We start from the raw sequence: 14,578 nt of genomic DNA on the forward strand, positions 1-14,578 counted from the left end.
CTCGCCGCCCTCGTTCCTCGTTTCTCTCGCCGCCCTCGTTCCTCTCGCCGCCCTCGTTCCTCGTTCCTCTCGCCGCCCTCGTTCCTCTCGCCGCCCTCGTTTCTCTCGCCGTCCTCTCGCCGCCCTCGTTCCTCTCGCCGCCCTCGTTCCTCTCGCCGCCCTCGTTCCTCGTTTCTCTCGCCGCCCTCGTTTCTCTCGCCGCCCTCGTTTCTCGCGCCGCCCTCGTTTCTCGCGCCGTCCTCTCGCCGCCCTCGTTCCTCTCGCCGCCCTCTCGCCGCCCTCGTTCCTCTCGCCGCCCTCGTTCCTCTCGCCGCCCTCGTTCCTCTCGCCGCCCTCGTTTCTCGCGCCGTCCTCTCGCCGCCCTCGTTCCTCTCGCCGCCCTCGTTCCTCTCGCCGCCCTCGTTCCTCGCGCCGTCCTCTCGCCGCCCTCGTTCCTCTCGCCGCCCTCGTTCCTCTCGCCGCCCTCGTTCCTCTCGCCGCCCTCGTTCCTCGTTTCTCTCGCCGCCCTCGTTTCTCGCGCCGTCCTCTCGCCGCCCTCGTTCCTCTCGCCGCCCTCGTTTCTCGCGCCGTCCTCTCGCCGCCCTCGTTCCTCTCGCCGCCCTCGTTTCTCGCGCCTTCCTCTCGCCGCCCTCGTTCCTCTCGCCGCCCTCGTTTCTCGCGCCGTCCTCTCGCCGCCCTCGTTCCTCTCGCCGCCCTCGTTCCTCTCGCCTTCCTCTCGCCGCCCTCGTTCCTCTCGCCGCCCTCGTTCCTCTCGCCTTCCTCTCGCCGCCCTCGTTCCTCTCGCCGCCCTCGTTCCTCTCGCCGCCCTCGTTCCTCTCGCCGCCCTCGTTTCTCGCGCCTTCCTCTCGCCGCCCTCGTTCCTCTCGCCGCCCTCGTTCCTCTCGCCTCTTGTTGTCCTCTCACTTGTTGAAATGTAAAGCACAGTAGCATTGCAGGAGAAGCGCGGCGTCACACAGGTTTTGGTAGAGAATATCTGCTGCAATCCCTGATTACGTGTAATATATGCCACGCGGTTACCGGCCGGCGCTGCAGGAAGTGCCGCCATATGGTGACCAGACAGTACGGGACGAGGTGTGGACAGTCACCCGCTCACATTAGGTCACTTTGTGTCTGTGATTAGCAAAAAATCGTACGAGCACAAAACATTTTTTTGCAACCAAATTGTGTTGTAACCATAGCGACGTATGTCGGTGCCCAGGCCTGCAGGGGTTAATGTCTGCCCCTTGCCTCACTTATCAGCACTGACCTTTACTCTCACTACAGACCAGTCCTGGGAGCAGCAGCGATGGGGCTCCTGTCCTATGTGGCCTCCTTCCTCCCCGAGGTGCCCTGGAGCCCATGGGCCGGTGTGGACTCCTTCCTACAAGGTGAGGCCGGGGCGCAGGGCAGCGCAGGGCAGCGGCGGAGGGCTGGGGGGGCACAGGCTAGAGCCGCTGTAACCACACACGCTGGCTTGTCTCCATCTCTACAGGGCTGGTCGGGGCCTGCGCCGTGTCTGTGCTCTACAACTTCATGAAGGTCCATCTCTACATCCTGTGCCTCAAGTAAGAGACTAACTAGCCACTAACTAGTACTCGCTGCTAACCCGTACACCAGCCACTAACCAGTACTCGCTGCTAACCCATACACCAGCCACTAACTAGTACTCGCTGCTAACCCGTACACCAGCCACTAACCAGTACTCGCTGCTAACCCGTACACCAGCCACTAACCAGTACTCGCTGCTAACCCGTACACCAGCCACTAACCAGTACTCGCTGCTAACCCGTACACCAGCCACTAACCAGTACTCGCTGCTAACCAGTACACCAGCCACTAACCAGTACTCGCTGCTAACCCGTACACCAGCCACTAACCAGTACTCGCTGCTAACCCGTACACCAGCCACTAACCAGTACTCGCTGCTAACCCGTACACCAGCCACTAACCAGTACTCGCTGCTAACCCGTACACCAGCCACTAACCAGTACTCGCTGCTAACCCGTACACCAGGCACTAACCAGTACTCGCTGCTAACCCGTACACCAGCCACTAACCAGTACTTGCTGCTAACCCGTACACCAGCCACTAACCAGTACTCGCTGCTAACCCGTACACCAGCCACTAACCAGTACTCGCTGCTAACCTGCACACCAGCCACTAACCAGTACTCGCTGCTAACCAGTACACCGGCCATTAACCAGTACTCGCTGCTAACCCGTACACCGGCCACTAACCAGTACTCGCTGCTAACCCGTACACCAGGCACTAACTAGTACTCGCTGCTAACCCGTACACCAGGCACTAACCAGTACTCGCTGCTAACCCGTACACCAGGCACTAACCAGTACTCGCTGCTAACCCGTACACCAGCCACTAACCAGTACTCGCTGCTAACCCGTACACCAGCCACTAACCAGTACTCGCTGCTAACCCGTACACCAGCCACTAACCAGTACTCGCTGCTAACCAGTACACCAGCCACTAACCAGTACTCGCTGCTAACCCGTACACCAGCCACTAACCAGTACTCGCTGCTAACCCGTACACCAGCCACTAACCAGTACTCGCTGCTAACCCGTACACCAGCCACTAACCAGTACTCGCTGCTAACCCGTACACCAGCCACTAACCAGTACTCGCTGCTAACCCGTACACCAGGCACTAACCAGTACTCGCTGCTAACCCGTACACCAGCCACTAACCAGTACTTGCTGCTAACCCGTACACCAGCCACTAACCAGTACTCGCTGCTAACCCGTACACCAGCCACTAACCAGTACTCGCTGCTAACCTGCACACCAGCCACTAACCAGTACTCGCTGCTAACCCGCACACCAGCCACTAACTAGTTCTCGCTGCTAACCCGTACACCAGGCACTAACTAGTACTCGCTGCTAACCCGTACACCAGGCACTAACTAGTACTCGCTGCTAACCCGTACACCAGGCACTAACCAGTACTCGCTGCTAACCCGTACACCAGGCACTAACCAGTACTCGCTGCTAACCCGTACACCAGCCACTAACCAGTACTCGCTGCTAACCCGTACACTAGCCACTAACCAGTACTCGCTGCTAACCCGTACACCAGCCACTAACCAGTACTCGCTGCTAACCCGTACACCAGCCACTAACCAGTACTCGCTGCTAACCCGTACACTAGCCACTAACCAGTACTCGCTGCTAACCCGTACACCAGGCTATTACGCCACTGATACTGCTAACCCGTACACTAGCCACTAACCAGTACTCGCTGCTAACCCGTACACCAGCCACTAACCAGTACTCGCTGCTAACCCGTACACCAGCCACTAACCAGTACTCGCTGCTAACCCGTACACCAGCCACTAATCAGTACTCGCTGATAACCCGTACACCAGGCTATTACGCCACTGATACTGCTAGCCCGTACACCAGCCACTAACTAGTACTCACTGCTAACCAGTACTCCAGCCACTAACTAGTACTCGCTGCTAACCAGTGCTCACTGCTAACAGTACACCAGGCTATTACTCCACTAATACTGCTGACCCGTACACCAGCCACTAACTAGTACTCGCTGCTAACCCCGTACACCAGCCACTAACTAGTACTCGCTGCTAACCCCGTATACAAGCCACTAACTAGTACTCGCTGCTAACCCCGTACACCAGCCACTAACTAGTACTCGCTGCTAATCCCGTACACCAGCCACTAACTAGTACTCGCTGCTAATCCCGTACACCAGCCACTAACTAGTACTCGCTGCTAACCCATACACCAGCCACTAACTAGTACTCGCTGCTAACCCATACACCAGCCACTAACTAGTACTCGCTGCTAACCCGTACACCAGCCACTAACTAGTACTCGCTGCTAACCCGTACACCAGCCACTAACTAGTACTCGCTGCTAACCCGTACACCAGGCTATTACGCCACTGATACTGCTAACCCGTACACCAGCCTCTAACTAGTACTCGCTGCTAACCCGTACACCAGCCTCTAACTAGTACTCGCTGCTAACCCGTACACCAGCCACTAACTAGTACTCACTGCTAACCAGTGCTCCCTGCTAACCAGTACACCAGGCTATTATGCCACTGATACTGCTAACCCGTACACCACCCACTAACTAGTACTCGCTGCTAACCAGTACACCAGCCTCTAACTAGTACTCACTGCTAACCAGTGCTCACTGCTAACCAGTACACCAGGCTATTACTCCACTAATACTGCTAACCCGTACACCAGCCACTAACTAGAACTCGCTGCTAACCAGTACACCAGGGTACTAACGATTACTGCTAACCTGTACACCAGGCACTAACTAGTACTCGCTGCTAACCAGTACGCTAGGGTGCTAACTATTACTACTAACCAGTACACCAGGCACTAACTAGCACTCACTAACTAGTACACTGCTAATAATTACTAACTCCACTGAGACACACTGCTAACTAGTACTCACTGCTTACCGGTACACCAGGCTGCTAACTATTACTCTACCAATACTGCTAACTAGTACACCATACTAACCAGTACACCCTGCTGCTAACCAATACACCAGGCTGCTAACCAGTACAAACTGCTAACTAGTAGACTGCTAATGATTACTAACTCCATCGAGAAACACTGCTAACCAGTACACCAGGCTCCTATTGACTCCCCCGATACACACTAACTAGTACTCACTAATACACCAGGCTGCTAACAATTACTCACTAACTAGTACTCACTGCTAACTAGTACACCAGGTTGCGAATGATTACTCACTAACTGCAGATACACACTGCAAACTAGTTCTCACTGCTAATTAGTACATCAGGCTGCTAACAATTGCTCACTAACTAATACACCAGGTTGCTAATGATTACTCATTAACTGGTACTCACTGCTAACGATTACTCCCTAACTTCAGATACACGCTGCTAACTAGTACATCAGTCTAACAATTACTCACTAACTAGTACTCACTAACTAGTACACCAGGTTGCTAATGATTACTCATTAACTAGTACTCACTGCTAACCAGTACACCAGGTTGCTAATGATTACTCACTAACTGCACGGATACACATTGCTAACTAGTACACCAGGCTGGTAATGATGACTAATTGCACAGACACTGCTGACTAGTGATCCCCTGGTGACCTCTCGTGGGTGACTTGTCTCTGCAGGTTTCTTTGCTTTCTTCAATGATTCCCATTTTCTAGGATGTTTTCCATTGTATATATCTGTGGTGGACGGCGCAGAGTGGGTTGTGTCCCCAGGAGGGTAACGCGGGGACGGCGCAGAGTGGGTTGTGTCCCCAGGAGGGTACCGCGGGGACGGCGCAGAGTGGGTTGTGTCCCCAGGAGGGTACACCGGGGGGACGGCGCAGAGTGGGTTGTGTCCCCAGGAGGGTAACGCGGGCGCATGCGCAGAGTGGGTTGTGTCCCCAGGAGGGTAACGCGGGCGCATGCGCAGAGTGGGTTGTGTCCCCAGGAGGGTAACGCGGGCGCATGCGCAGAGTGGGTTGTGTCCCCAGGAGGGTAACGCGGGCGCATGCGCAGAGTGGGTTGTGTCCCCAGGAGGGTAACGCGGGCGCATGCGCAGAGTGGGTTGTGTCCCCAGGAGGGTAACGCGGGCGCATGCGCAGAGTGGGTTGTGTCCCCAGGAGGGTAACGCGGGCGCATGCGCAGAGTGGGTTGTGTCCCCAGGAGGGTAACGCGGGCGCATGCGCAGAGTGGGTTGTGTCCCCAGGAGGGTAACGCGGGCGCATGCGCAGAGTGGGTTGTGTCCCCAGGAGGGTAACGCGGGCGCATGCGCAGAGTGGGTTGTGTCCCCAGGAGGGTAACGCGGGCGCATGCGCAGAGTGGGTTGTGTCCCCAGGAGGGTAACGCGGGCGCATGCGCAGAGTGGGTTGTGTCCCCAGGAGGGTAACGCGGGCGCATGCGCAGAGTGGGTTGTGTCCCCAGGAGGGTAACGCGGGCGCATGCGCAGAGTGGGTTGTGTCCCCAGGAGGGTAACGCGGGCGCATGCGCAGAGTGGGTTGTGTCCCCAGGAGGGTAACGCGGGCGCATGCGCAGAGTGGGTTGTGTCCCCAGGAGGGTAACGCGGGCGCATGCGCAGAGTGGGTTGTGTCCCCAGGAGGGTAACGCGGGCGCATGCGCAGAGTGGGTCGCGCTTCCAGGAGGGTAACGCGGGCATATGCGCATAGTGGGGCGCGTCCCCAGGAGGGTAACGCATGCAGTCACAGTGACAGCCCTGGACTGTGGATGACACGTCAGGGTAGAGGGGGCGCTGCGCTGTCACCACACTCCAGATGGTGATTGATTATCTCACATTTATTTTATTCAGGACGACGCGTAACGTGAGATTGTTGGGTTTTGTTTTCCCCCTTTTCACTCCTCTCCTCGTGCAGATCCACACAAAGGTTCTCCTCTCCTGTCCTCACTTCCCTCCACGTCCTCTTCCACTTCTTGTGGCCTCCAGGCACGTGGACCTGGCAATATCATACGCATCAGCTTGCCTCTGATAGGCCGGAGCCTGCCATTGCTACTAGTTGCCAGTTAGTACTAGTGAGCAGTATAGTGAGTACTAGTTAGCAGTATAGTGAGTACTAGTTAGCAGTATCCATCAGTGTAGATAGTACTAGTTAGCAGTATCCATCAGTGTAGATAGTACTAGTTAGCAGTATAGTGAGTACTAGTTAGCAGTATCCATCAGTGTAGATAGTACTAGTTAGCAGTATAGTGAGTACTAGTTAGCAGTATCCATCAGTGTAGATAGTACTAGTTAGCAGTATAGTGAGTACTAGTTAGCAGTATCCATCAGTGTAGATAGTACTAGTTAGCAGTATAGTGAGTACTAGTTAGCAGTATAGTGAGTACTAGTTAGCAGTATAGTGAGAACTAGTTAGCAGTATCCAGCAGTATAGTGAGTACTAGTTAGCAGTATAGTGAGAACTAGTTAGCAGTATCCAGCAGTATAGTGAGTACTAGTTAGCAGTATAGTGAGTACTAGTTAGCAGTATAATGAGTACTAGTTAGCAGTATCCATCAGTGTAGATAGTACTAGTTAGCAGTCTGGTAACCAGGCCTTCCTGATGAATGCACACACTAGTAGTTATTGGTAACCATGTTATGAGTCTTCACGACTTCTGAACCCTCTCTTCCGCCTGCAGTGACCCCGAGAAACAGAAGAAGGCGTCTGTGCTCGGCGCCTCGTCACGGCTCGGTGACCTGCTCCATCTCCTGCTCCTCACCTTCATTTACTCCCTCCTGGGGCCGCGGGTCGGGGCTCTGGTGGTTCTGGAGTTCTCCCTTCGTGCAGTCTCCATGATCTTATCTCTACACAAGGTTTGTAAAAGAGCAACAAGACGACGAACTCAGCTGATGACGTCATTCCCCCATATTAGTGACATCACATGGCACCAGATGACGTCATTCCCCCATATTAGTGACATCACATGGCACCAGATGACGTCATTCCTCCATATTAGTGACATCACATGGCACCAGATGACGTCATTCCTCCATATTAGTGACATCACATGGCACCAGATGACGTCATTCCTCCATATTAGTGACATCACATGGCACCAGATGACATCATTCCTCCATATTAGTGACATCACATGGCACCAGATGACGTCATTCCTCCATATTAGTGACATCACATGGCACCAGATGACGTCATTCCTCCATATTAGTGACATCACATGGCACCAGATGACATCATTCCTCCATATTAGTGACATCACATGGCACCAGATGACGTCATTCCTCCATATTAGTGACATCACATGGCACCAGATGACGTCATTCCTCCATATTAGTGACATCACATGGCACCAGATGACGTCATTCCTCCATATTAGTGACATCACATGGCACCAGATGACATCATTCCTCCATATTAGTGACATCACATGGCACCAGATGACATCATTCCTTCATATTAGTGACATCACATGGCACCAGATGACGTCATTCCTCCATATTAGTGACATCACATGGCACCAGATGACATCATTCCTTCATATTAGTGACATCACATGGCACCAGATGACATCATTCCTCCATATTAGTGACATCACATGGCACCAGATGACGTCATTCCTCCATATTAGTGACATCACATGGCACCAGATGACGTCATTCCTCCATATTAGTGACATCACATGGCACCAGATGACGTCATTCCCCCATATTAGTGACATCACATGGCACCAGATGACATCATTCCTCCATATTAGTGACATCACATGGCACCAGATGACGTCATTCCCCCATATTAGTGACATCACATGGCACCAGATGACGACATTCCTCCATATTAGTGACATCACATGGCACCAGATGACGTCATTCCCCCATATTAGTGACATCACATGGCACCAGATGACATCATTCCTCCATATTAGTGACATCACATGGCACCAGATTACATCATTCCTCCATATTAGTGACATCACATGGCACCAGATGACGTCATTGCTCCATATTAGTGACATCACATGGCACCAGATGACGTCATTCCCCCATATTAGTGACATCACATGGCACCAGATGACATCATTCCTCCATATTAGTGACATCACATGGCACCAGATGACGTCATTCCTCCATATTAGTGACATCACATGGCACCAGATGACGTCATTCCTCCATATTAGTGACATCACATGGCACCAGATGACATCATTCCTCCATATTAGTGACATCACATGGCACCAGATGACGTCATTCCTCCATATTAGTGACATCACATGGCACCAGATGACATCATTCCTTCATATTAGTGACATCACATGGCACCAGATGACGTCATTCCTTCATATTAGTGACATCACATGGCACCAGATGACGTCATTCCTTCATATTAGTGACATCACATGGCACCAGATGACGTCATTCCTCCATATTAGTGACATCACATGGCACCAGATGACATCATTCCTTCATATTAGTGACATCACATGGCACCAGATGACGTCATTCCTTCATATTAGTGACATCACATGGCACCAGATGACGTCATTCCTCCATAGTACAGTGATATCACATGGCACCAGATGACGTCATTCCTCCATAGTGCAGTGACATCACATGGCACCAGATGACGTCATTCCCCCATAGTGCAGTGACATCACATGGCACCAGATGACGTCATTCCTCCATAGTACGGTGACATCACATGGCACCAGGTGACGTCATTCCTCCATAGAGCAGTGACATCACATGGCACCAGATGACGTCATTCCTCCATAGTGCGGTGACATCACATGGCACCAGATGACGTTATTCCTCCATAGTGCGGTGACATCAAATGGCACCAGGTGACGCCATTCCTCCATAGAGCAGTGACATCACATGGCACCAGGTGACGTCATTCCCCCATAGTGCAGTGCAGCTCTGGTGGTGACCACAGTGTTATAAGGTTCTATATTCCCCATCTCGCTTCCCCCGACCCCCTCTATCACAATAGATCACATCACGCTTTACCAGATGCCCGCTGCCTCGGAGTAACCCTGTCCTTCACATCCAATCCCTCACCACCTCCTGCCGCTCCAACTTCAAAATATTCCCAGAATCCATGCTTTCTTGAACCCGGAATCTACTAAAATGGTAGTGCCGCCCTCATCATCTCCCGCCTCGACTACTGCAACCTCCTTCTCTGTGGCCTCCCCGCTCCATCCACCGCTCTCCTCTACTCCTGTGCAAATCCCTTCATTGGCTCCCAATTCCCCAACGTATCTAGATCAAACACCGACCTACAAAGCCGGCCATGATCTGTCCCCTCCATGTATCTCCAACTAATCCCCACACATAGTCTCCAGTCCTCTCAAGACCTCCTCCTCTGCTCCACTCATGTACGATCCTCTCCCAATCGCCTCCAGGAGTCCTCCGGAGTATCCTCTGTCCTCGGGAATTCTGTCCCCAACAAGTGCGATATTCCACCACATTCAGAACCTTCAAACAGAACCTGGAAACCCATCTGAAAGCCTGCAATGACCCTGCGGCCGCCTCACCCCCACCGGAGCGGCCGCCTCACCCCCACCGGAGCGGCCGCCTCACCCCCACCGGAGCGGCCGCCTCACCCCCCACCGGAGCGGCCGCCTCACCCCCCACCGGAGCGGCCGCCTCACCCCCCACCGGAGCGGCCGCCTCACCACCACAACCCCCGATTATCCCGCACACTGTACAATCAATGGTGCCTGGATAATAATAATGTGTATTTGTGGTCGCAGGGCACCCGGAGTTCGCAGCTTTTCCTGCTCTGCCAGTTTTCCCTGGGATGTGGGGTGACCTGCAGCCTGGATTACCTCCATGAAGGGGCCCCGCACCGGACCTGGAACCTGCTGCTGGCGGTGGGCCTGGCGGGGCTGATTGTGTGGCAGACGAGGAGGATGTGCCAGCACGTGGCCGTCATGTACCAGCTGCACAGCAGTAACCGCTATTGTGGGGTTTGCCTGTCCTTGCTGGCCAGTTGGCATGACATTCCTGCTGTGCTGTGGCGGGCACTGAAAGTGGCCTTCCTGGTGTCAGATCTGGCCGCTGTGGCTGTGATTAATCGGGATTTCCTCAGCACGGCAGAGGCGGTGAGGTTCTGGACTCCACTGACCATCTGCTACACCCTGCTGGTGATCTACATGCAAGGTGAGGACCGCCGCGCCCCCTACAGGGCAGGATACAGCTCTGGGGGGGCAGGGAAATGTCTGGGTGATTGTATGGCCTCTACTACCGCCCCCGCAGGGCTTATCACTCAGCTTTCCTGCAACCCTACTAACTCTGCCCGCGCTCTCTCGCACCCGCGCCCCCTCTCGCCGTCGTGGCCTTTGCCCGCGCCCCCTCTCGCCGTCGTGGCCTTTGCCCGCGCCCCCTCTCGCCGTCGTGGCCTCTGCCCGCGCCCCCTCTCGCCGTCGTGGCCTCTGCCCGCGCCCCCTCTCGCCGTCGTGGCCTCTGCCCGCGCCCCCTCTCGCCGTCGTGGCCTCTGCCCGCGCCCCCTCTCGCCGTGGTGGCCTCTGCCCGCGCCCCCTCTCGCCGTGGTGGCCTCTGCCCGCGCCCCCTCTCGCCGTCGTGGCCTCTGCCCGCGCCCCCTCTCGCCGTCGTGGCCTCTGCCCGCGCCCCCTCTCGCCGTCGTGGCCTCTGCCCGCGCCCCCTCTCGCCGTCGTGGCCTCTGCCCCCTCTCGCCGTCGTGGCCTCTGCCCCCTCTCGCCGTCGTGGCCTCTGCCCCCTCTCGCCGTCGTGGCCTCTGCCCCCTCTCGCCGTCGTGGCCTCTGCCCCCTCTCGCCGTCGTGGCCTCTGCCCCCTCTCGCCGTCGTGGCCTCTGCCCGCGCCCCCTCTCGCCGTCGTAGCCTCTGCCCGCGCCCCCTCTCGCCGTCGTGGCCCCCACCTTCTTTCCGTCTTCATGCGTTTGCCCCTCTCACGTCCGTGTTTGTCCGGCAGAGGAGCAGCACCAGAACCCCACGGAGCAGATGGCCTATCAGACGGTGTTCGTTCGGATGGGGGGCCTCCTGATCCTGATGATGACGGTGGGGAGATGGGCCGACATCTTACACATCTTCATCTCGCTGGTTGGAGAGCTATGGTGTCTGGTGCACGCCGCGGCGATGCTGGACGTCTGCAGAGAGGAGGTAGGAGAACAGACCCCCGCCGGATCCACTGACGCCCAATAATTGCCCCCAGTTTCACCTATACCCCATTTTTGTCATCTTTTCTACTGTGCCCCCTCATATTTAACCCTTGCTCCCCTTCCTAATTGTGATTGTCACACCGCATGTGGCCCCTAGGTGGCAGCACACACCCGCACTCTGCACATGGTGGGAGTGGGGGTCCGCAGCACAGAGCACATGCTGACTTTATATGGGTTTCGGCTTCTACCTGTGATTTTTGGGGTTCGGTCTTATCTCCCATATTTTTATCTCCCATTTATTCTCAAGGATTACGCCGAGAGACCACCGCCTGCAAGAAAGATCCCGACGTCCAGAAGCCCGAGGACTGAGACCACCCTGGAGCGATGAGACCGACCCCGTCCTGAGGGGTCCCATAATGACTGTGAAATGTGGAGAACACAGACCCCCATAGTGAGCGGGAAGGAATGAGAGGACAGGGAGCAGAGGCGCCTCCTGGAAGACCCCCGTATATCCGCTGCACATCCCGGCTCAGGATGATGGCCGCCTGCTGTGTGCCACGTGACTCTGTGCTTTCTGCTTGCTGTCATTGAATAGATGCAGCTGTATGTGCAGCCTTCGGCTGATCACCTGCCCGGCGCCCCCGGTGACGGCTGACACACTGTGACAAAGCCACAGCACGAGGCTCCCATCAGAGGATCGTCCCTCACATTCACTGACAGCAAGCAAAGAACACAGCCAAGTGTCTATCCCCAGCAGCAGGGCTGGGGTCCGTGGGCTCCGGAGGATGCGGTGGGCTCGCCGTCACCATATATGAGCAGATGTCTGTACGCTCAGGTCTTGTCTGCAGGGGGCGCTGCTCAGAGAAAACTGCAGCCCCCACAAGAGCCCATGTATCCAACACGATCACCCCCAGTCACCTGTACCTATGTCTGTAAATAGAAGCACTGCTGTATCCACGTCTGTCCTGTGTGGTACCGCCTGCTGAGCTGTGCATCTAATCTTATCCTGGGTGATACTGTCTGCTGAGCTGTGCATCTAAACTTATCCTGGGTGATAGCGCCTGCTGAGCTGTGCATCTAATCTTATCCTGGGTGATAGCGCCTGCTGAGCTGTGCATCTAATCTTATCCTGGATGATACCGCCTGCTGAGCTGTGCATCTAATCGTATCCTGGGTGATAGCGCCTGCTGAGCTGTGCATCTAATCTTATCCTGGGTGATAGCGCCTGCTGAGCTGTGCATCTAATCTTATCCTGGGTGATACTGTCTGCTGAGCTGTGCATCTAATCTTATCCTGGGTGATACTGTCTGCTGAGCTGTGCATCTAATCTTATCCTGGGTGATACTGTCTGCTGAGCTGTGCATCTAATCTTATCCTGGGTGATACTGTCTGCTGAGCTGTATATCTAATCCTCTCCTGTGTGATACTGTCTGCTGAGCTGGGCATCTAATCGTATCCTGGGTGATAGCGGCTGCTGAGCTCTGCATCTAATCTTATCCTGGGTGATACTGTCTGCTGAGCTGTGCATCTAATCTTATCCTGGGTGATACTGTCTGCTGAGCTGTGCATCTAATCGTATCCTGGGTGATAGCGCCTGCTGAGCTGGGCATCTAATATTATCCTGGATGATAGCGCCTGCTGAGCTGGGCATCTAATCTTATCCTGGGTGATACCGCCTGCTGAGCTGTGCATCTAATCGTATCCTGGGTGATAGCGCCTGCTGAGCTGGGCATCTAATCTTATCCTGGGTGATACCGCCTGCTGAGCTGTGCATCTAATCTTATCCTGGATGATAGCGCCTGCTGAGCTGTGCATCTAATCGTATCCTAGGTGATACCGCCTGCTAAGCTGTGCATCTAATCGTATCCTGGGTGATAGCGGCTGCTGAGCTCTGCATCTAATCGTATCCTGGGTGATAGCGCCTGCTGAGCTCTGCATCTAATCTTATCCTGGGTGATAGCGCCTGCTGAGCTGTGCATCTAATCTTATCCTGGGTGATACCGCCTGCTGAGCTGTGCATCTAATCGTATCCTGGGTGAAACCGCCTGCTCAGCTGTGCATCTAATCGTATCCTGTGTGGTACCGCCTGCTGAGCTGTGCATCTAATCGTATCCTGGGTGATACCGCCTGCTGAGCTGTACATCTAATCTTATCCTGGGTGATGGCGCCTGCTGAGCTGTGCATCTAATCTTATCCTGGGTGATGGCGCCTGCTGAGCTGTGCATCTAATCTTATCCAGGGTGATAGCGCCTGCTGAGCTGTGCATCTAATCTTATCCTGGGTGATAGCGCCTGCTGAGCTGTGCATCTAATCTTATCCTGGGTGATAGCGCCTGCTGAGCTGTGCATCTAATCTTATCCTGGGTGATAGCGCCTGCTGAGCTGGGCATCTAATCTTATCCTGGGTGATAGCGTCTGCTGAGCTGTGCATCTAATCTTATCCAGGATGATAGCGCCTGCTGAGCTGTGCATCTAATCTTATCCAGGATGATAGCGCCTGCTGAGCTGTGCATCTAATCTTATCCTGGATGATAGCGCCTGCTGAGCTGTGCATCTAATCGTATCCTGGATGATACCGCCTGCTGAGCTGTGCATCTAATCTTATCCTGGATGATACCGCCTGCTGAGCTGTGCATCTAATCTTATCCTGGGTGATAGCGTCTGCTGAGCTGTGCATCTAATTTTATCCTGGGTGATAGCGCCTGCTGAGCTGTGCATCTAATCTTATCCTGGGTGATACCGCCTGCTGAGCTGTGCATCTAATCTTATCCTGGATGATACCGCCTGCTGAGCTGTGCATCTAATCTTATCCTGGGTGATAGCGTCTGCTGAGCTGTGCATCTAATTTTATCCTGGGTGATAGCGCCTGCTGAGCTGTGCATCTAATCTTATCCTGGGTGATAGCGCCTGCTGAGCTGTGCATCTAATCTTATCCAGGATGATAGCGCCTGCTGAGCTGTGCATCTAATCTTATCCTGGATGATACTGCCTGCTGAGC

General features: G+C 54.6%; 1 protein-coding gene across 1 annotated transcript in view; it reads left to right on the forward strand.

Annotated features, from left to right (window-relative positions):
• Window positions 1-12,534, forward strand: part of TMEM82 (transmembrane protein 82) — a 32,894-nt gene extending 20,360 nt beyond the window's left edge. Inside the window, exons 2-7 of the mRNA XM_075327632.1 lie at window positions 1,264-1,367; window positions 1,472-1,544; window positions 7,128-7,302; window positions 10,197-10,605; window positions 11,395-11,582; window positions 11,889-12,534. Coding sequence (XP_075183747.1) covers window positions 1,286-1,367; window positions 1,472-1,544; window positions 7,128-7,302; window positions 10,197-10,605; window positions 11,395-11,582; window positions 11,889-11,969 — 1,008 coding nt within the window. The 5' untranslated portion in view covers window positions 1,264-1,285 and the 3' untranslated portion in view covers window positions 11,970-12,534. The remainder of the gene's footprint in view (window positions 1-1,263; window positions 1,368-1,471; window positions 1,545-7,127; window positions 7,303-10,196; window positions 10,606-11,394; window positions 11,583-11,888) is intronic.
• Window positions 12,535-14,578: the final 2,044 nt, after the last annotated feature.

This window comes from Anomaloglossus baeobatrachus, chromosome 11 (genome assembly GCF_048569485.1).
Source record: "Anomaloglossus baeobatrachus isolate aAnoBae1 chromosome 11, aAnoBae1.hap1, whole genome shotgun sequence".
NCBI lineage: Eukaryota > Metazoa > Chordata > Amphibia > Anura > Aromobatidae > Anomaloglossus > Anomaloglossus baeobatrachus.